At 38.2% G+C, this 24,194-nt stretch overlaps 1 protein-coding gene across 7 annotated transcripts in view; it reads left to right on the top strand.

Annotated features, from left to right (window-relative positions):
- Positions 1-24,194, top strand: part of stet (stem cell tumor) — a 364,130-nt gene that overhangs the window by 328,631 nt on the left and 11,305 nt on the right. For all 7 annotated transcript variants that reach the window (XM_067358298.1, XM_067358297.1, XM_067358296.1 and 4 more), the window contains 2 exons: positions 6,669-6,781; positions 23,075-23,230. In XM_067358298.1, the coding sequence (XP_067214399.1) occupies positions 6,669-6,781; positions 23,075-23,230 (269 nt within the window). The remainder of the gene's footprint in view (positions 1-6,668; positions 6,782-23,074; positions 23,231-24,194) is intronic.

Below are 24,194 nucleotides of genomic sequence, written 5' to 3'. Positions count from 1 at the left end.
TTCGTTTAAAGGACGGATTTTTTCCAGGGAAGGCACTTTGTACGTGCGAATCGCACTCGCTTTACGACCAAACGTAGAGATAATAAAGCCATCGCAACCTCAGCCGCATCGATAATCTTAAGATCGGCTAGACGCGCGAGCGTTACGTGTCCGTTACGCTAATTGGCATGAGTCGGGGGTTGTGATAAGCGGTATAATGCATCGACGGTGACACACGAGCTGCCAGAAGAGGCCAGAAGCGTGATCCATAATCGACGAGTAAAAAGCTCGACGCTTCAGTCGGCCGACAGGCGATTAATTATAAAAACAAGATGGCCCGCGCTATCGAGCGCCTTTTTCCGTCTCCGCGTAACGCCCGTTACCTCCGCCAGACGTTATCGAGCTTCCTCCGTTATTAATGTGAAAACTGTCTCTGCCGCCGCGCTCTGAAGTCTCTGTTCTCTCTCTCTCTCTCTCTCTTACTCTTTCTCTCCCCCCCCCCCCCCCTCCCCCGTCTTTCCTCCTTCGTGCACTCTGTACGATACCGTGAGAAAGCCGGAAGCGCGGAAAAATCGAGACAATCGCCGTAATTGCGGGAAGTCGACGCACGGCAGCGTTGTCGGTGCAGACACAATGGTATCGCCGAGTTCGCGAAATACGAGCTGTACCAGAAAGATCGCGTCGCTCGAGACGGGCTTTCGTATTTCGACGCTTGTGGTATATCGATTCGTGCGAATCAAGCTTGAATTCACGAGGACGCTTTGTTGCGTCCGAATTGTCGTCGGACACGCGCGCGACGTCCGCGTGTAGAAAAAAAGCGCTGGTCGAAAGAATTATTTAGCAGCGATTTTTGTTTGCCTCAACGTCAAACCCATATATGGACATACGTAGGAAAACGCGTTATTTTAAGTTAAAAATGCGAAATATTTTATTCAATATTTTATTTATATTTTTATTCAAATATCTATTCCATACCAATTAATAATTAAGAAGTAAATGTTTCCTATCTTATTTTCTATATAGAATTATTATCTTTCTATTTATACGCTGTTAGATATATTTGATTGCATTGGATATACATATTTTAACTATTTGTATGAATTTTGATTCTGTTCACTATTATTCCTTTTTTTATCGGCGGAGAAAAGCATTAAGCAATATCGACATATCTTCATTAAATACCAGATTCTTTACACAGATAAAAACTATTTCTTCATTGATGCAACACGTAAAGTGCTGCATCGTTTCTTCCGCGAGAATGTCGCGGACGTGGTGTATTTCAGGCTTCGTAAATCATCCTGAAGTTCTCGGCCGTGGAAAGAAAAAAAGGAATACGCGCCTGAATCTCTCGACTCGTAACTCAATTTAAATAACGATGTCCACGCCGCCGTCGCCGGCGCTCCATCGTCTATATAAGCCCTCGTCACTCGCTACCGATGCGACATTATGCATGCGCGACGAGTACGGCGGCACGCCATTATACCGCGAGTCCGTCTAATGTCGCATAAATGCAGCAGAGGCTGTGCCCCTTAATATCACCGAAGCGATACCTTCTCGCCTCTCGTGCGCGCAACGCGTGCCACGTGGACCAAAACTTTCGCTAACTCAACCCTCCACGAATAAAAATTCTTGTTGAAGGTTACCGAATAAATTACACGCGCGATTACAGTCTATCCTCTTCTCCCTCAGAAAGTCGGGATGCAAATTTCCATGCCGTGTTATACGATTAGTTGTCGATATGTTAATTATAAGAATTAATCGGTAAAATATACTCTGCATTGAATATTTTGATTATGAAATTTTTCAATACGAAAAAAACATTCTAGCAAAAAGGAAAATTCATCCAAATTTTTTGATACGAAAAAATATATTTTCCAATAAAGAAGGTAGAAAATGGTGTACGTCTATAAAAAACTGTTTCGCATAAGTTACTTTAATAAAAAGATCAACGGAAAAAATTTAATATTTTGTTTTGCTACTTAACAAAATTGCAGCAACAAAAATACTGAATGTTGCGTAAAGTTTTGAACGATTTATAATTCGATATAAAATAAGAGAATTCTATAAATATTTAAATATAGTTTTTTGTCGTGCAATATAGAAAACAATTAAAAATCAGAGTACATGCAGGTACAAAATATATATCAAATAAATATATATCAATGATATGATTCTATCTCGAATCTTGTCGTGAATTATAAATTATCTAAAACAATGTGTTTAATTTAAGACTCATTTGCATATTTCGCAATAGTAATGATTTAATAATAGAATCTCCGTGGAATAATTGTGCATAAATATTCAGTACAGTAAAAATTTCTCAATTAATATTATACGAGCCGAGATAATAAATGAACTCTCAATTAATGCTTCATAGAAGCACTAATGATTTATAGAAAACAATATGTAGTCTTATGAAAACAACAATTAATTAGTTCAATTGTTTCATATATGTATATAATTTTTATTTAGAAAATCTAATCACATGAACTAACTAACTTTTGTTTTACATTTTGCAATATTGTCAATAGATATTATTATCGCGGCAAATCATAAACACTTATTTCTTTATATGATAATCAAGCACGCAGTTGACAGTAATTGCAATAAATTACACTCCGAAATTTAATCTACAAAACTTTCCTCACATTCAATCGTAATTCGAAGACTGTCAACGCAGCGATATTTTAGTACGGAAGACATCGACGGAAGAAATCGATCAAAGAATCTGTCATCGGAATTAAGATCGGGGTTTCCCCGAAGCGTCCGTGCGGGATCGCTGACTGCTGAAACATCATTCTCGACATGCTCGTCCACGCCTTCTCCTTTCGTAAGTAAGAAGTTTTCGGCGCGTAATTAACTACTAGCAAGTAGTTAGAGGCGCTGACGAAACCACTTGCGCCCGTGGAACATTAGAGTCAACTTGCTCAGGAACTTTATCCTTTCGTTCCTGGTTCGGCACGAAGTTACCGGCACTGACTGCGCTCGATAATACTTTCGATCCGCTCACGTGATCCCGAATTATCGCGAATTGTCGAACAAAATCGAATTAAATGCAGCCGTATACTAGAAATGTTGGAAACATTGGAAGCATTTAAGTCTTATCTTTCTTTTGGTTATATAAAATCTTAATTCTTTAGCATTTTTTAGTAAAATGTAAAATGTACAACTTTGAGTAATTTTAAATTGATTATAGAGATTATCCGTTTGCTATTAGGAGATCGTTCAGTATTTTTTGGAATAGCGAATCTATGAGTATCGATCGCATTGTGATTCATCGTAAGTACGCAATCGTCGAAATTGGAAACGCGCAAGAAAGCCCGTCGGTCCTTTCCTTCCTATCCGGACGACACGGTGAAAACGATAAGACGAATAGATACCCGTCGTAGAAGGCCGGTTACCGTCATTCGTATTCGTCGAATGGAAATTTGGCCCTCACGAACGACATCGCCTTCGTCCGTCCTAGACCGAAACAGATGGCGGAGGAAAAAGGATAGGGAGATGATCCTGACGTGGAAATCGAGAAATTCGTCTGCTCAGCGCAATGCCCGAAATTCGTTCTAATTGGTATCTAATTAACCGAAATTGGCGGCGGTCGATTTGAGAACCTTATCGTGATTTGAATGTCTTGGGAGCAGATTTTGCTGATTGCGAGAGAGGCGCGCGAATGCGCGGTCCATTGTTCAATGATAGACGCCGTTATATTTTATCGGACGCGTCGTCCGAATATGCATATTGATTCCGTTATTAATTTATACGACTAATACTATTTTTCTGATTGCCAATGAAGTAACGATGAAGCCGAACAATGCGTATTGTTCAATAATTTTTAAAAAATATGTGAATGAAGTACATTTTACAGCAAATTCTTTAATTTAATTTTATAATATTTCTAGCAATTGTGTAAAGTTTAAGCAAATGCAAATAATTTTATAAAAACATCAATTAAAAATAAATTTGTCTATCTAAAATTAATATTAAATTGTTAGAATTTTCTATATTATGTGAGATATAAAATTGAATATTGAAAATAACGTTTATAAATAGACAATTGAATGATCTGAATGGAAGATTAAAAAAGCTATTTTGCGAAAGTCCCATCGAAGTTTCATCGGCAAATAGCACCGACGGCAAGACCGAAAATTTATGAACCGCTCTTCCACGGTCGCACGCGACGCGAGACGCCTCCTTACGCGCGTTCCATTCCGATGATTGCATTCTGAAAACGTATCGATGCCTATACATCACGTCCGTCCGACGCGGCGGCGACCTCCGATTTTCCGCCCTCGCGATCGAGCCATCGGCATTTGCATTCGCGCGGCAACGAGACGGCAAGAAACCCGTTGGAATTCCGAGCGTCGATTTAATTCTGACCTAATCACGGTTAGTTTCCTCCCGCCCTCCGTTCGAATTGTTTCTCGGTAATGCGACAGTCGGAGGCCGTGGCATCCATTTCTGTCTGACGACGATCGGCGATGCGCTCACGTACAATACTTGAGCATTCTAGCAACTGCATTTTTTCCGTTTGACCGCATTGCGACAGGGCACACGACGACGATTAGACCTCGTACCCGATGCAAATTGGTCGCTTCCTAGGCGCACGTCGCGACTACGGGACTACGGTGCACGCAGGCTAATTGCGGCCGACCGTGCCCCGATGCAAAGAGACCTCTGTGGAATCGTCTCTTCCTCTTTTTTGAATCGAGTCTCGTTCCATGGGGAAAAATCCAGTGAACGCAAGAAATTCGCGTCGGTTAAGTGGACATGCTTAAATTAGGAGAGTAATTAGGGTCGGATCTATTAGAGAATGAATGAAGCCTGCTTCATCGGTATTCAGTCGTTCTAGTAAGCATTTACATTTTTCTTTTTTTTTTTTTTTTTTTTTTTTTCAATTTTCAATCTGCGAGATTTAATCAAAGATAAAATATTACTTATAGAATTTAATAAAAAAAAAATGAAATTTTTGTAATCTGAAAATCTAAAAAGCTAAAATGTTTAGGAATATTTTAGGAAGAAATATATTCAAAAAATTTCAAATAAAATAATTTTTTTAGAAACAAAAAGCAATTCTTGTTTAAGAAAAAATAATATAGTTTTTTGATTAGAAATTAGTTCTTTTTTTGTGATAATAAAATGTGCGATTATAAAAATTATATTATGCGATTTGCATCATCCTACAAGTAATAGTACATCTCTCGTCTCAACCAACAACCCAGATCTTTCGCGAGCGTGTCAACTGGGGAATCGCTCTCCCGGATTTTCCACGCTCTCGAGCGTGTGACACGATAGATAAGAAGAACGATCATTCTCCGGCTAGCTTAGAAAGTTCCTCCTTACTGCGAGATAGTATTCATAATTGCTCTACAGCCCTGTTCTTTGCGCAGTCTTCTCCCATCAGTAGTCCACCACTGGCCGAAGGAATTATCTAAGACCAACCAACGTCTCGATCGTATCGTTCGCTCTAGCTCTTATCTTTTCCGCGTTTTATCTCGCATTGCTCTTGTTCCAGCCATCGCTGCCGAATACGCCCGAAATCCCTCCAGCTTCGGTTCTAATCTCAACTCGATGACTCTGGAATATTCCGTAACGTAAACGCTTACTCCTCCTCTTCCTCCTTCCTTCCTTTCTCGCCATCATTTTATTTGCAGCACTTTATGAAACTGCGAAATTACGTCGTTTCTCGCGAGATTTATCATCGCCGTCTGACGTCTGCGCGCGCGTGAGGATCCTCGGCGAGATGTAATAATTAGTCGGGCGAAGTTTCACGATAACGGCCAGGTATCGGATTTTCGTGCTTCTGTGGCCCAGAAGTCGCTGATAAAACTTTCCTCCGACCGCGGCCGGTATCTCGCAATTATTTCACTCCGCGGCGCTCTTCGTAACCTCCGCGGCACTTTCGTCGAAACGACGTTCCGAGCGAATAAGAATATTGTTTAGCGCGACCCACCCCCCTTCTCTTACCCCGCCCAGCAAAGTGGAGAAGTATAATTACCGCAATTCTCTCGGCCGTGCCGATAGTCACGAACCGTCGGCGCGGAATCCACCGCGACTCGCAGTCATCGCGTTTTCGACTTTTCCTCCGCCTGCTTCTCCGTCGTCGAGTCTTATCTGCTGCGGCGGCGACGGCAACGGTGGCGAGGGGGGAAGGATTGCTAACGAGATGTTCCTAATTAAAACTATAGCCGACCGCCTGCGGCGTTATAATTCACGATTAACGACAGCCTCTCTTCTCTCGGATCTACATCGCGAACTTTCGCGATCTTCGGCGACCGAAGTTGCACCGATGTGTTAACTCGCGTTAACTTGGCAACGTTTTCATGGCGGAGCCTCGTGTACCTAATTACTTTACAACATAATAATTATGATACCGCCGCAAATATGATTCCGTAATAATTCATACAATTAATAAAAATTAATTTTTTAATTTTTATTAAGTTTTTATGTTCAAAAATTTCATGGTTATTGTATTCGTCATTAAAAAATATTGCAATGTCGTATTTATCTCATTAGTAACATGATTATCTTGATTGAAGTAACAACAGAGTCACGCCATAAACACATTTCAAAGGTTGTACGTCCATGCAATTGCGCCATAATTAAATTAAAAAATTTCCGGAGCGCGCTGCGCTCTAACAATTGACATGCCTTGGTAATTTACCATGCGGTTATTTTTTTTTTTTTTCTTTCAGATGGCTTCACCTGCTGTTTAACCTGGGGGTACAGGTGGTCGTGGGACTTCCCTTGGAAATGGTTCACGGAAGCCTGAGGATCGCCGCGGTTTACATGGCCGGGGTTCTTGCCGGTGAGTAATGTCGTCTGCAATGTGAATTATGTTATGGTGCATCTGCGATTTATGCTCGAGCATTAAATGCTCGTTTAACCTTCGTGTTTCGCCGTGCATCAAGTTAAGTCAAAGTTTCGGGTTTGAAATGTAATTAGCAAGAACAAAAGCGAAATAATATCGATATAAAAAGCACCAATGTTACCAGCGTTATCTACACAGGTATTTCATTATATGATATAATTATATCAATGTTTTTATGCCATGTTGAACGTTGCACTCTTCCACGAAATAAGAGTGGGGTGATTTTGCACATATGTAATGCAGCAAAGCGTATTATTGTGTTTATAATTAAATCGCAATCTGCAACCAATTATTATTCGGTTAATTTCTGTTTCACATGCAACGGCATTCTCATCCACAATGTGATTCGTTCGCTCTATTTTTTTCTAGTGCCTTTCTACATTTTTCTCTATACATGGGATATTTTTGCGCAATTTGAGGACCGTTGAAATTTATCCGTTGCATATCGCTCATTTAGAAGAGCGATATGATCGTGAAATTGTACTTGTGTCGTTTTTTTTTCCTGTGCAAAACAAGGATTTGTTTTTGAAACTTTTAACGGAAAAAAGCATATTTTATATTTTCTACGTTGGTGGATCATATTCTTCTAAATAGACGATATGTAAATACAAGCGAAATGTGTCACAAAATGCAGACACAATTGCACTCGAAAATGTTGAAGATAACGTAGGACGCTAATTATCCGAATACACGCTCCCTGTTACGAGGCGTTTTAATTAAAATTCGTTAATGTTAATATAAGTACGTCGACAGCTGGATAATGAAATAGCATGCTTTTCGTTCGCAATTTCGCATATTTCCCAAATAATCATGTCAATCTGATCTCTCGAATATTTTCTCGGCAACAAACTAAATTTTTCACAATTTATTATTTTGAACGAGAACAACTTTTTTACATACGATTTCTCTCTTGTTATACCAATTAAAAACTTTCAAATTATAATTTTAAATATTGCTAATTTATATTATTGCTTTTTTTGCATATGCTAAGCAATTTCTGTCGGAAACATTTATCGAGACAACAAACGCAACCGAGTAATTCCGGTAAACTGTTCCATTCCATGTGTACATATGTACGAGATGTATATAAAGGAGTACGTGTGCGAGCAAACGTATCTGTATATATCTAATTGTCATTTGCATAAATTCGATTAGACGCAGATCCCGAGTTATTAGCGGTCATGAAAGTAAAACGTGGCAAAATGGGGCGCATGAATAATCAACTCCTGCTGGACGGAGAGACAAAAGGGGATGCAGGAATTAGGAACGGAGACATAGGAATTTCAAAGTAGCGCGCCGATGTTATTATTGGTAAACTAGCGAGGAAAAGTGGTGTATTATTTCATTCGCATATACATTAGCACAATTTTAATCTGAGGACTGTTTAAGTTAAAAAACTATTTAACGCGCTATTATTATTTATACCGTTATGATTCATGGCAGAAGTGTTAAACTTTTCAAATGTTATCGACTGCCATTTCTCCTGCTGTCCCGATTATTATCTTTACTCGACCATTTTATCTCTCTCTTTGTTTCTGTTTTCGAGCGATGCTCCATCTCTGTTCGTCTAACTCGCCCGCAAGAATGCGCTACGGCGACAGCTTGTCTGGGCCTACCACGACGAGATTACTTCGTATGCACCGCGACGATGTAATGCGATTGCTGCAACGCAAGTGCAACGGCACCTACGTCCCCTCTCTTTCTCATTCCTTCTGTAGCCACACTTGACACCTACGTCTTTTTCGTTCGACTCTTAATTTAATCAAGTTATGTAACAGCATTATTCGAACAATCTTGCAAATTTTTTTGTCTTTAAAACTATAAGAAAAGAGCGATTTAAATTACTAATCATGATCTACTTTAATTAATTATATAACTGACGATTTTAATAAATATCTCAAGAATTAAGTCATATTTATTAATTTTGCCAAATGCAACATAAAATCATTAATTATTGACTAAACAAGTTTTTAAGTTGAAAACAACACTTTCGTGTTTGTAGTATTTAGAGTTCAAAATAGTTATTCTTACTTTTCAAGTATTAAGATAATCGTTATATATTTAGATAATTGTGAGTTTATTTAAATTTATCTTCTAGTTATAAAATACGGCGAAAGTGTATGTTGTGCTACTTACATCGATTAATTTTGCGTAATATCGGAGAAGAAACGTTAAAACATAACAGTCAAGTTAATGGAGTGCATAAATCAACATTTAAAATTATGCAGTTGGAAGCGTACAAGCGTATATTATTCTCATTGCGGTGTAAAACCGAAGTAGCTTATAAATGCATTTTCCTGAAATGGCAGGGATTAATGTCGTGAACGACATTGCCGCACTTATTGCTGACTGTACTCCCTGTCCTCTCCATTGCTTGACCGTTTCTACTTGAGAATTTGATTGGTGGTACAAGCAGTGAGATAGAGGTTTCGTAAAAACAAATTTGCGCAGCATATAATACCATAAAAATCATATTAATAAAAAATATTTTAATTGTAACAAACATGTATATTTATTTTATTACAATTTAATATTTTGTGACAAAAGATAAACTGCACTATAAAATTAGAAATTTGCAATATAACTTAAACCGTTTAAATACAAAACGTATTTTTTCTATTTTTATTTTTTAATTTATCATAATTAAAATTCTGCTATGTAGAATTTTGAAAATCCATACTTATTATATTTAAATAGTGAGAAATATTTAATATTTAAATCGGAACTGATTAACAAGTTATCAATGATATCTAAACAGGCTGAGCTTGTGATAATCAGTGAATAATATTATTAATTCATTATAGCTAGCTTGTCTATCCTTATTAATTCGATGTCGTCGATTTCGTGCCATATACTCGCCATTCATTTGCGAGTTTTGCTCTTTATCGTTGTTAACGAACATTTCTCGGTATCCAGTTTTTTTTGCCGGGGAACTGATATGGCTTCGTGTCGTAGCGTCATTGTCATCGTCGTCGTCGTCGTCGTCGTCGTCGTCGTCGTCGCGGCGCTGTCGAGCCGATTGCGTGACATCGGCAATTATATAACGGTATTTGCATGTCGTACGGCGCGTCTCGTCGTTTGTATGCACGACTGCGTGGGGCTAGTCGCCGGTGCATTAACTCGGCTCAAAGATAGCCAACGACGACGACGACGACGACAATAATGCACCCGAGCTGACAGTCGATACTTCGATTTTTTTTTCGCGCCTTTAACTTTTCTTTCAGCACGAGATCGCGTTGTGCCGGCTCGTTAGTCTCTTTCCACTTATTTCTTTCGATCATCCTGGAAACTACGAGGACGTCTGAATGACCGAGGCAAACTTTAAATTGGACGACGTAACGCGAATGTCAAATCTGTGAGAAAGCATTATCGCATTGTCGTTATTATCGATATAATAATTTTATTTTTATCTACGTTTTATAATCTATTATGTTATAATTTTATATATTGTAATAATATGTTATATTACTTTCTACATCTTGTCTAACTATGTTTTATATATAACCACAATCTGTAAAGTCTTCATCGTTTCCTTCGACGTTCTAGAAACACGATTTTATCCAACTGTGGATTCTATCAGTTTCGTCGATCGAATTGCAATTTATTCCATTTTCGAGATTCGAAAACGATCAACGCGATACGCGGTTTCCCGCCAAATCTAGTCGCGCCGCGCTAACTCGCGAAAGAATGCAACGGTCGATTTCATATGGGAATAAAAAAAAATGAGCGGAGGAGGGAGAGGATAGCAAAAGCCGTTTACACTACATTTTAATCGCGAGGAATCCGAACGCGCTTTGTGCGGCCATTGATGTACGGTTTTGCTCTTCTCGCTCGCCACCTTTTTTTGTGTGCAAACACATACGTGTGTTTGCACGCGCGAGCGTGCGTGTGTGTTTTTTCTCCGCCCCTCCGCCCGTTTTAATATTTTCAGCGCAAAAACCCCGGCGGACACGGTCTGCCGTTGCGTCAAAGGGATATTAAAACAACGGGACGAAATGTGGGATGTACAAAATGTTGATACTGTGCGCGCGCACTCCTCGCTTTTCGATTCGGAATTTTGCGTGTCGATGATCGCGCTCAGGATGCCGAAAGTTTCACAAAAAAGCGTGTGAGAGGGAGGTAGTTGGTACGGAAAAAAAGCCGGGTGGGTGCGAATAACAGGCGTGCTGGAAATTTCGACATTTTTGAAATACTGCTCTCCGCGAGATTGAATATTCGCGAATATTCGTGCATTTTTTATTTTTGGGAACTAATGCCGGTGTCATAGTAGACATGACTTCGTGGAGACGTTAATCGCATTGGATTTAATTAGATAATCCTCTGCGAGCAAAATTGAGATCACGAATAGAAATAATTTAAAATTTGACGTAAAGTACTGTTATAAGTATTCCCGAATTTCCAAATTTATCTTTATTAAAGAAACTTCACACGCCAAAACTAATAACACTATAAAAGATTGTCATGTGACGCGTTCATCCATTTATTTAATGTTATTACATTTATGTTATACGTATTTCCCAACGGTCCTGCAATAAATATAGAACTCAACCCGATGACATTCCATTACCGAATGATCGATATAGCGATATACCGACATCGTGTAAAATATTTGACAAAATGATAAATACTAAGAAAATATCTCGTGTGACAATTTCCTTTGACATTATGCAATTAATTCTCGAAACAGATTTGAAATGCAAAACGCTCGTACATAATAATTTTGGCACTTATTTACATGTAATTAATTTCGCTAATTTGCATTTTATTTTTAATGTTATTACACGGGTAATACACTGTTTCCAGCGACCCTGCGATAAATATTGCATTCATCCTGTTAACGTGTTTCATTATAGATGCAATTATACACGGTGGCCATGAAATTACGCCAACGTCATATTTCTTTTACAATTTATCGGACAATGCGACGCACGAGCTCGAATGTTTATTAATCTCGCAAAAAAGACGACACTCGATCGTCTCGCCGGATTGCAAAAAAGAAAGAGTCGCAGAGCAGCGGGAAGTGAATTACCATAAAAAGGAAAGAAAAGGTCCCTCGTCAACGTCGATTCCTCTCGTATGCCGTCATTGCACTGCGTGTGCGCTAGTCTCGTTGTCATAAATATCACGGCCATAACCATAAAATTCCGACGGCGTTCCCGTCTTTTTTCCCGGGCCGGAGAGCGTACTTCACACATTATATTTTATGCATCGGGTTACGTAGAAACGGCGACGGTGGCGGCGACGTCGCAACGGCACTCGTATGTATACGTATAGACACGCGAGAATACACAGTTGTACAACGTTGTCGTCCTGAGTGGACACGATATTCACGGTGCATCACTCGACCTGATGCGTCGGTAACGACGTAACTGTATCGGCGACGATATTTTTACAATAGTGACGACATCGATACTCTCACGTTTCGCCTTTATTTATTTATTTTTTCAAAAGATCAGATTTACGCCATTTTGTAAAAAAATCATAAATTAACTACACGATTATTAGCATTTAATATATAAATAATATTAAAATATATAGAACGGAGGTTGTAGTATCTAATACATTTCAATACAAGGTTAATGTTTCTATTTCCTGTGAGTTTTAACATCCGGTAGTATTTGTCAACGGATGCTGATTCTATCGGAACCAATTTCCGAGTTGTAAGCCTCTGGGCGCTCGTCATGTTTTGTTTGCGCAAGAACGGCGGGACTTGAAACTTCGCAGGATCGACGGGTGCGCAATGGCAATCGCTGCACAAGAATGGAAAAAAAGAAGGCCTTATTCTCCCTTCCGCACTTCTTTACAAATGCAATTCGTGCAGCACTCGTTTAACTGCACGCTCGATTTTCCATTCCCTCCCTTCTATCTCTCGTCGCATCCTCTCGCATGATAATCGCCTTTGTTCCCGGGGGTTGCTCGCGGATGACTCTTTGTTCTTAACAATTGCGGATGAAATTGGTGGATATCTAATTGATGTCTAATTAATGTCGCCGGTATGTTTTATATCGCAATTTATAACGATGACAAAACGCGCTATTATTCCATTCGTAAATGATGATATGCAGCAGTAATTGGAGAAGAGATCGTTGGGCTTCTGTATGGGTAACGAATGCGTGATTTCGACCGCAAATCCGGCAGTTGCGGAAGATAATCGTACCTATGCGGCAACACAAAGTGCCGATCAATTTTGTTCATTTTACGTGATCCACAATTGGTCTCTCATAATTCATTTCTCTAAAATGTAACATTTAATAAGAAATAATGTACCAGATTTATTATCTCAATTTTTCAGAAAGTATTTCTGGCGACATAAAAAAATTGATTTTTTTTTCCAATCTTATTAATCAAAATAATGTTATTCATGAAAATAAAAACAGTTTCACATTTTTGGCAATGCACGTATCACCGATTAATGATTCACGTGCAAAATCGCAGGACTCTAAATTATATCTGCAGAAACGTAACCTCTTCAGAACGTATAAAATAGGTACACTCGTATAAAAGGGGAAACGTGCAGAAACATGTGGCACATGCCCGTATCCATGGCTCACACTGGCGTTTCGCTTAAGTGGTTAACTACTAATTTTTTAATGCCGTGAGAGCGTATCGGGCACTTTTCTCTGTGAGAAAAGCTTCGATGTCCGTTGTTTTCCCAACTATTTCGCCCGCTGCTACCGGCTGTCCCATCCGTTTTTCACCTCCGGAGAGGGTTCTTTACGAATGCATCGATGTGCCTAGCACGCGCTCTTCTAAAATGCGCGCTCTATTTCCCCACTGGTCCGCGTGATACGGAGCATTTTATTTCGCGTCGAGGCCCCTGCACTTGTTTCAGCGATTCCCGCTCTGTTTCGTTTTTCTCCCGTCCTCGCGTTCGAATAGTAAAAGTGTGATAGCTCGCGTTAAGACGGCGTAACATCGTTCTTATCGATCGCGCGCTTCCTTGCACGCCGATCTATTATTAATAGACATCAGAATTTACTTTAATTAATAATTAAACATGTGTCGTCAATGCATTTTTCAAGTGTTATAAAGTCAAAGAAAGCTCAGATAAAATTCTCTTAAAAATTGACTGACTTTAAAAAAAAAGTTTATTTTTTATAGAAAATTATAATTTTATTATTTAGAGTTTAAGAATTTAAATAATGATATATTTACTAAAAAGTTATATATTTATTCACGTACGAAGTGATTTAATAAATAATAAAAATGCTCAGCATATTGACGTCTTCCCTTTCTTTGTTCAATCACTTGTCAATCAGATTCATCGTCATACTTTTGACATATGTAAAATTTTCTTAAGAGTGGAAAACGACAAGAAGATCATCTCCGACATTTTTCATACTTTTTTTTGCTATTGGACGCCAGCTCGGTGCTGGTTTCGTTGCACCTGTTGCACATCGCGCCGTTTGGTTCCAGCAGACTCCGTTATTGATGCCAACGAGTCGTTAATCTATGGTACAATAAAAATTATGTCATTCGCGAAATCTGCTAATCGATAAGAAAACTTCTTTAAGTATAAGGTATACTATTAAAAATTCCAGACATAAATCTCAACGGCGCTGAAATGTTATTGCGACTGTAATGAAATCGGGACGGTGTAAAGTAAAACTATCGCATTCACATTCAGACATGCGACGTCTTAAATGTTAACAGTAAAATTCCACAGCATGTTCACATCTAGGCGAAGTTAGCCACGTCACTATTGTCGGACAGGCTGATTGCAGCGAGTTGCAGAGCGGCAGATACACGGATAGAGGCTGCACGCTGCAATCATAGGAGTAGGTCGCGAAGACATTAACTCGCGCCGGTGCATCTCGTTGGCAGACCGCGTCGACCCACTTCCCTTCCTTTCATGCTTTCTTCCTTATGGTAAAGCCGAAGGCACTAACGAAGGCTCCTCGGATGAATTTCATAACCCGAGAGAAGTCCGTGAAGACTCTATTACGTTTCGCGACTCTCCTTTTTTTCTCTCTTTCTTTTTTTTCCCCCCCGTTTCCTTTTAGTCATCATGCCCGTCCTCGCGCTAGGTTGCTAATTTTTAGCGAGACGCTTTGCCGTTACTTTTTTTCTTTTATCTGCATGCAGTATGATCTCTTCTAGAAAGCGTGCAGAATTCCCTTTTGATCCTGTACGTGCGTTCACCTTTTTCACACGGCGCGTATGAATCAGACGACGCGATGGATACTTAATTAATTCCGCAAACGGCTGTTGCGATTATAAGACTTGCAATTTTATCGCGTATGCGACGATACTTTGTCGCTTCAAGACGCAAAGTTAAAATTGTACAATCGAACAATTTTTTAGTAATGTAAAAATCTGTTAATATATTCGTAAAATATATTGATAAAAAGTGAATTTTGTTTAAAAGTGTTGTTGAATATTGCAGTCAATTCGGACCGAGTAATGAAGGTTTATAATAATGAAGAGCTAAATAAGTCAATCAACGAAGCGTCGATTTGCTAATTCAGTGGCGCGTTGAATAAGCTATTGCGCTGCTATGGCCTGTCCCGTATAGTCTCGGTTAGGTAAACGACGGTAAACCGTAAATACTCGCAGCATCGTCTAAGTTGGACCAAGAGAGAGCGGATGAGGGGAATCAGCAGCCCTCTTGAGCCAGTATCCGTTAACTCGAGTCAATTACTACACAGAGAAGCATGGTTCGTCGTGCACGGGGGTAAAGTGGTCTCTCGGCGTGCTTCAACTTCCAATTAACTATGGCACGACGACAAACAGACTGGCGATGACAGCTGAGACCCTACGCTCTCTCTTTTATTATCGTATTACCGCTACTGCAGCCGCGCGACATTATTATGTTATATTACGTTACAAATATCGAACCTGATAATAAACTGCGCTTCTGCTTTGATTAGTGTAATTACCAAGTTCTTGCACAGCTGTCACTCTGCTATTGTTATTATATTATCATAATATCAGTTGTCCAATTATTAAGATCCTTACATACGACCATTTTAAATAATATATTTATAATTAAAATAAATGACGGACTGTTTTTAAATTCTTTATATTTTTGAAGTATTTAAAAGCGACCCGCTTTTCTTGCCAATTCAGCTCACCCGCATTTATCTTACACGAGATTCATTGAAGCTTCTAATTGAGCACCTCAGAGGCAGAGTATGTTAAGTCACATAAACATAATTTTTTTTTTCTTACTGCCAAATCATTCTCATTTCCCATTTAAGTTTTCTTCAACTAGTTCTTTATTATTGCTTTCATTATTTTCCGTTGAATCGTCATCAGGACTTAAAACTGCTTGCCATTGAGTGAAAGTTGGAGTATAGAGTCTTGTGTTTATAATAATAACTCAATCTTCGAAAAATGTGACTTAACATAATATACTTCTAAGGTGTTCAGTTATTTTTACTTCTGCAATACAAATGCAACTGCATCCTTGAGATATTGCTTAATATTGATGTCTATCGGAGCGCACGGCGGTTTCAGCAGTTACGTTGCAAGCTACCTAATTCCGCGCATCTCAAATAATTGCTCCCTTGTTCCGATTGGATGTGACTCGATCATTTATTAAGCGGACGTTAATAATTCATTGCGGGTAATTCGAAGCGCTCGCGAACTCGCACGAATTGATGTTTGCATCCTTAATGCGTTTCCACGTCGCTCCGGTGCGCGCCGGCTTAGACGCGATTTGCGCTCTGCGGAAACTCGGTGCAGGTAGTTTACGAAACACGGGCGGTTTGCATGGTTCTCCCATGGAGCCTGCAGCTGGATGTAGGTCGCGCGTTAATGACCGGTGCGTAGCGACGAATCCAATTGAATCGTCGGTTTCGCAAGAAACAGGAATGTCGCGCGCGTAAAGTCCTGTACGACGCGCGCGTGACGCTATTCGAGACGTCGCCACAAGTTTAATTTCGGGAAATTCAGAATCTAAAGCGAAGGGGCAAGCTCCATTTGAGGCCGCGTGAATTATAAATTTTGTTACGCCCTTGCGTTAAATTTAACTAAAATTTAATTCCTTAATCGTCGAAACTTTTCTAATTCAGAAACCGTCGGTATTTCGACATTTTTGTAAAACAAAAAAAAATGCAAATTATGGCGTGAATCTCCGCGGCTGAAACGAAGCATGGCGAATGCACCTACGGTATCCCGTACATCAACATTGGTGAATTAAGAGCGACAGCCTTAATAAATCGGGGCAACTTTGCCAGAATGGACGTATCGGTCTGACAGCACTCGTAATTTAGGACGGATCAAAGGTTCTCACTAGGGGAGGGCGGGGTTCGCGGAGGGCTATCGGTCAGCAGGTTTCCAGGTGTCAGGTGGCGCCCGGCCGCTACAGACGCGCCGAATCACCACCGCCGCCCGCTTCCATTTCCACATAGGAAGCGACTAATGTCCTCGCTCATTTACATGATTACACTTCCTACCTCGATCAATCATTATTTTTCGTGACAAGATATATATCCTTCGCGATACGGAATAAAATTTTTCATTTACAAGTTCTTATTTAATTTCATAAATGGAATATGTATGTGCGTAATAAATCGTTTTTCTTTATTTTAAATTCGATTATTTAAAACATTCGATTTTAAAATATTTTAAAACACAAAAAACGATTTACGCGAGTTGGGTTAATTGCACTTTAAATCTCTTGCTAAGTAATATGAATAATTCTATACGACTGCGAATGAGTAACTAGTTATCTATGAAAACAACTCAGTATCTATATTTGTATTAAACCAGTCCCTTCCCATTAAAAAGATTTTTAACGGTAAATTTTGGAACCATTTGAGAATTTTTTGTAAGATGCTTAGCGCAGAGCTCAGCTTAGTTACCGCTATTTGCATCTGAAATTCGAGAGGGAGTTTTTCGCAGGACGCTAGCGCAGAGCTCAGCTCAGTTTCCGCTAGTTGCGTTCGAAATTTATGTTGATAGTCGACTATTGTTCAATAGTCGATCGTATCAACGTTGTTTCGAGATCCGTGCTCGACCATCATCGATGGGACCACGAATTTCGAAAGTCCATGCTCAACCATGGGATCAACAACACTAGAACTACCAACGATTAACATATACCAATTTCTATTTTTTTTTTTTTTTTTTTTTTTTTTAATAAAAAGTGATGAAGAGAAAAAGTACATTAATCAATTTAATTATTTAACACAATGCAACAAGTGACAGAAAAATCTTAGGAAATACAGCATTATAAATTTTTTAAGTAATTGTTTTTAAAAAATAAACCGGTCATTTTAACCGCTTTGGTAGTTCTAGTTCTGTTAAGCCATAGGACCACGGATGCTGGGTAGGCTAGGAAAGATTACGAAGAAATTGGCGTATAGCAAAAAGACAAGAATAAATATATTTCAAAATTGTTAATAAAAAATGTTCTCCGTTTTTTATTAGATAAATTGTTTTAAATATAATTTATTAATATATTTACGTTTATGTAAAAGAATTTTCTTTTTCATTTTTAGTTTATATTTGTGATACGTACATATGTATTTAAAAACTTTCTTACTTTTACTTTTCAACGCCAATTTATATAATATTTAACCTTGGAAAGATATAAAAAGATAAACCACTTACCGTAGGGAAGGAAGAAAAAAAGTATACACATTTACACAAAAAAAAAAAGAATTTTGCTATCGCAATAAAATAATCGTTGATATTGCATGTTAAATATGTTAGCGATAAAATTTCGCTATTGTAACTACTTTTACAGATTATTTGATGTGCAACAAATCTGTTTTGTTCAAAAAATCGACAAATTTTGGCATCAGAAAACAAGTTAAAATTTGCTGTTACGACAAAATAATTTATTTTTAATAAATTAATTTTATTATTGCAATGAAATTGTCGTCACTAATACAAATTTCGACAGTAAGATAAAAATTTTCTTATTATAAATTAGCAATATAATTTGCAGATTTAACAAAACTAATCTTGACAAATAAAATTAATATCTATAACAAATCTCTTTCCTGTTCAAATAATAATTAATTGTCAGAAATTTTGCTACGATAGCTTATATAAAATTTACTGCGGCAGCAAATACTTTTTTTCCATGTATTAACAAGTTTTTTCTTTTATTTTATGTATAATCTTATTTTTTTAAATATTTTTTATCTTCTATTTTTTTTCATATAAAAAAATATATAAATAAATATATAAACAAAATATATAAACAAACATAAGTACATTATTGAGGATAAAAATATATTGAGTTATTTAGAAATTTGTAATCATTTTTATAATAAAATTGAAAACAATTTTTATGTTTAGAGTCATCTTTGTTCAGTAATATGTTGTTTTCGACAACTTTTGGCCATCTTTAACAACTTGTGCATGCATTACTAAATAAAGATATATAAACATATAAAAATTGTTTTCAATTCTGTCATAAAAAAATTCTACAAACTCTCCGAATAATTCAATATATCTTGCTCTGATCCGTCAATCATGAAATATATTTAGGAAATGTTTCAGGGTTAAATATTGTTCAACGCATCTAAGTCTTAGCCTATCCATTTAAGATATTGGATCGAAGAAATAGTGTACTTTTCATATTTTTATTTAAAGTTTTCTTATGTATGATTGTATTTTTAATATTATATGATTAATATTTAATATATATTGATTCGAATTGATTATTAGGCCGATGAAAGTTGATCGGGCTCAATCAAAATCAATTAGAAACACTTTGCTTTTTTTTAATGTACAACGCATTTTGCAGGTTACATATTTTTTAATGATTTTTATAATTCTAATCTAAAATATAACATCTTTTCTAAATATATATAATAATATTGGTAACACATAAATAAATTTAATTTAAATTAATAAGTAAATTAATAAGTAATTAAAAGAATAATTTTGTTTTTTAAAAATAAATTCACGTACAATTCAAAATATTTGAAAAAAAATACGTGAGAATAAAATTTTGATTACTACAAAGTGATAAAAATTATACGGTCCGCAAAATGTGTCGAAAATATTTTTACGCTATTGTTCGATTCATTATCTTAATAATAAAAAAGACAAATTGGACTCACCGATCGATGCGCAGCAGCGGAGTTGTCGTTCTGTTGATCTGCTTAGTTGATCTGTAAAATACAAAAATAAATCAAAATTATAGTTGCATTCAAAATAATGAATATTTACAACATTTTCAACAAATGAATGAATTATTATTTACCGTAAAGTTGCTCCGCCGGCGCCCGATGCTCCTCCTGAGCCTCCTCCTCCTCTCAGTGGTCCTTCGAAGCACTTACACTGAATCACACGCGTTCGCGGCGCATGCATTGCTCGCATGCGTACCTGAATACGAAAATCGCGCGATACTTAAAACGACACTCCCGACATCGCAGGCGAATCGAACCGAACTGTCCAAGCTGCGACGTTACGCGCGAATTTCGTCCGCGTTTCAGACGACCACATTTATCAATTGGGGCACGATTCTCTCAAAACAGAGGGCAAAGGTAAGCTCGAAGAAGATGAGGTGCGATTAGTCATGCAATCAACCGACTAGATACAAGACATCTGAAAAGCAATCGGTAGCGTTTGACTAACTCCGGTAGCCGTCCTCGACTACCTTTGACAGTCCGGCTATCTGTACAACTAGAGCGCTGCACGTAGAACCGAAGATTGCCCTGCCGTAGTCGAGATTTTATGATTGAAACCGACCTTTCCCTCCCCCGAGCCAAGCCCAAAGTAAAAAAAAATCGTGTCCCAATATTTGTCATACAGCAAAAATGCGTTCATCTATAGATTCGCTAAAATACGGCGTTTTGTACTCGCGTGAAACTATCACGCTATCTCCGTATAGCGCACTCCCGACACACGTTTTATTATATTACGAAATTACGGTGGAACGAATATGACGATTTGAAGCGCGAAGGTTTATCTGTAAAATATAAATACATTTACATTATAACAACGTTCAAAACAGGTTTATGAGAAATAATATTATTATTAAGCTATACTATAATTTATTGCTAATTTTAATTGTGTAATTCTAAATCATTATACAGTTGGTTTATTGTAAGGTTGAAAAGATTGTTGTAGCAAGATCAATATTGTATATAGCAGAAAAAGATTTCAAAATCATTCCAAAGATCGTCATTCTGAAAAAAATCGATATGTGAGAAAGATTCTGTATTTAGTAAAGTAAATTTTTTGAAAATTATATGAAACAAAATTCTAAAATCTTTTTCGTTGCAAAATTGATTTTGTGCAACTTAATATTGTATTGTATGTTAATGTGTATTTTATGTTCATTTTTCATTAAAATTTATTCCATTTTGAGATAAAATTTATCCCGTCACATTTAAAGTATAATAAGGTTTTATTCCTCATATTTTTAAAGCCTGATCAAAAGACTGAAATAAGAATTTCATGAGACATTTGTGAATGTCTTTTTAATAATCCTTTAATCTTTAAGTACCATCCTGCCTGCCCAGCGCGATATTAATGTTTAACTAGCGCGATCATGTGTCTGATACATTACCGTTGCTCCCGGCGTTGAAATTGTGCACGCGGGCACTACACGCTCGTTGCACGCCTGGTGCTACAACGGTGCTGGTTGCGCGAGTGAAACATGCGAATTGCGGAGTTTGTCGAACGCGTCGGTTATTATCGCGATGCTATCACGCATCAAATTGTCTTCTATTGTCGGTCGGCCGTGTAATTAGTACGCGACATTATTTGATGTTTTCACGCGCGATATGTTTGACATCAATATTACTCCGTGAGAAACTCTGTATCTTAGTTTTGATCAAAGCTTGCGCGACAAGAAAATTATATTTTCTCGTGTAACGTATGTAAGCGTACATTCAGAAATAACATCTGTCAGATTGCTCATTTTAATTTCTAATACCACGTCACGTGCGTATCGATCAATTCTCGCTGGCACGCGTTTCGGACGCGTTGCAGCAAGCGCATCTCCTGCATCCATGTGCCGTGGGCAGTCTGTCAAATTACGGAGCAGGTACTCGGAGACAAGCCCCTAATTCCGCTTCTAATAACCGGGACTAGCTAATGCCCGGAAGCGCTTTGTGCTGCCGACGTTCGCGAATCGGCGAGAGCATTGCGGCGACACGCGTCCATAAATATAAGTACTGTGGACATAAGTACAGAATAGAATGCCAGCTCAATGAGTTGAAGCCTGATAAATAGATACTCTCCGGCAATCATACGTTCAAAGAAAATTTAATTTCCTTAATTCTCTATATGTATATTCAGTCGATTTGTTCCTATATTATTAATATAGTTTGTATACGATATAGTATTTGATTAATATATTAATTAGACGACATACAAATTCTTAACAGTATTTGACTGTATTTTCTGCATTAAACTTTCGTAGTATCTGAAATATTGCAAAATTTCTTGATTAAAGTTCTACTAAATTATATTAAAGTTATATTAAAAAAAGCTCGCAGAGAAACTTATAGAAGAAACATTTTATACACAGGTATTCTAATTTCTATGCTGTACACTCATTTTCCGACGAACATTTTCCACATTACACGTAGAGCAACAGATGTTCGCGAGCGAACCAGAGGAGGAGCACGGATAAGGACAGAAAAGGATAGAAAGAGAGAGAGAAAGAGAGAGATTTTTGGCGCCGTTAAACTGGAGCGCGGGACTGTGCGAACTTTCGAGTTGTTGAGCGAATATTATTCTTATTTTATTCGCCGAGGGCGGCGAGAGCGGAAAATTCCGCCCGCACTTCGTGGTTGTTCGAGAACGAGAATTTCCCCGACATACAGTGGCCGAAACTCACTCAACGGAAAACTCGCTTCGTGAGAACGGCCGTAGCTCTCTTTGAAAAATTTCCTTGATTACATAATTCCGTATGTCCAGGAATTGAGAGTTTGACCGAAATAGAAATATAAGTGAGAGAAAATATAATTTTTACTTCTTCCATTCTTTCAATTTACCAAAATAAAACTGATATGCATTCTTCGCTGTTATATTTCATAAAAAAATATCAACTTGATTAATAATTTAAAAAAAAAAGTTATCTAATTATAGAAATACAACTGTAATTTATGATTTTTAAATGCTTCTTTCGAATCATTAATTAATACATTAAATTAGAATAACGATACACTAATCGTTAGGTTCTAAATTAATCGTGTTATTACTTCCGTTGCGAAAAATGATAGTACCGATGAAGTTAATGATCCGAAAGAAAACCGACACATACGGAATATTTAAGCAGCTATTGAGAAATCGTGTTTATTGTGTTTTCAGGTTCGCTGGGCACGTCGGTATTCGACACGGACGTGTACCTTGTCGGTGCAAGCGGGGGTGTCTATGCCCTTCTGGCGGCGCATCTAGCCAACGTCCTTCTCAACTATAACAATATGGAGTTTGGGATAGTTCGGCTCATCGGCATCTTCGTCATTGGTAAGTGGACCCTACTTCCTCGATCGGCTCGCAACCACCGCGGCCAATCCTATCTACCCTCGCCCTGTGCCCTGCTCGATATCTCCGACCAAGTTGCTTTCGAGAACGGTCGCGATTGACCATTGGCGCCGACGATGGCGTGCAATAATCACGCTTTATAATTTTATAAAAATGAAACGTAACAGAAAGATGTGCCGAGCATGAATTAAATATCGCGAATGAAGAATACAGGAAATATCGCGAATAACATGTTTTGAATAACACGATTACAACAGAGAAATTTCTAAAGCTGATACAACTAATTTTTTACGATGCATAAAGTACAAAAGAAGGATCAATTCTCATTACAGAAGATCTAAAAAAAGCAGAAAAATAGTTTTTGAATGATATCTGTATCCTTTTGTTAACTTCTTCGTATGAGAACTTTTGGAGGATCGTCGCAAATTCACAGGCACGTCCTCAAAGATTAAAGCGGAGTGCCGCGGATCTGAGGACAGAATACAATCTCAGAATTCGACGCCTATGGCGGCGTGGTGTAATAATAGCGCGATATTGGCAAAGACGTAGAACTCTAGTATCGAAGGCCCGTATAGCACGTAATCTGACCGCTACTGTACGTGCGCATTATCCGGTTCTAGTGGCCCTAGAGTCGCCTCAAATTCACCCCGACGGAGCCTCTCGAGTCTTCAATAACCTTGTTTAAGGGGTTGATTACCGTCAGCGCGGATTCGGATATCCGCCATTGCTTTTCCCTCCCTCTCCGTAACCCCCGCCGTTTCCCAATATATATTCGCATAGTTTCTGTCCACGGGTGGTAACAGCCCGGGCTGCTCCTAGCCGATCTACGCGCTTCGACTTGGATTACATCACAATCCCCGCACGAGAGCTTGACGAGCGGAACAGAGCTTGATCGATAAACGCGTTCTCTCACGACATGGAAGCGGGTCATCCGTGTAGCCGCGAA

This window comes from Linepithema humile, chromosome 6, assembly GCF_040581485.1.
Source record: "Linepithema humile isolate Giens D197 chromosome 6, Lhum_UNIL_v1.0, whole genome shotgun sequence".
In the NCBI taxonomy this organism is placed as follows: domain Eukaryota; kingdom Metazoa; phylum Arthropoda; class Insecta; order Hymenoptera; family Formicidae; genus Linepithema; species Linepithema humile.
Note: the sequence above shows the minus strand (reverse complement) of the source record. Positions and strands in the feature narration are given on the sequence as shown.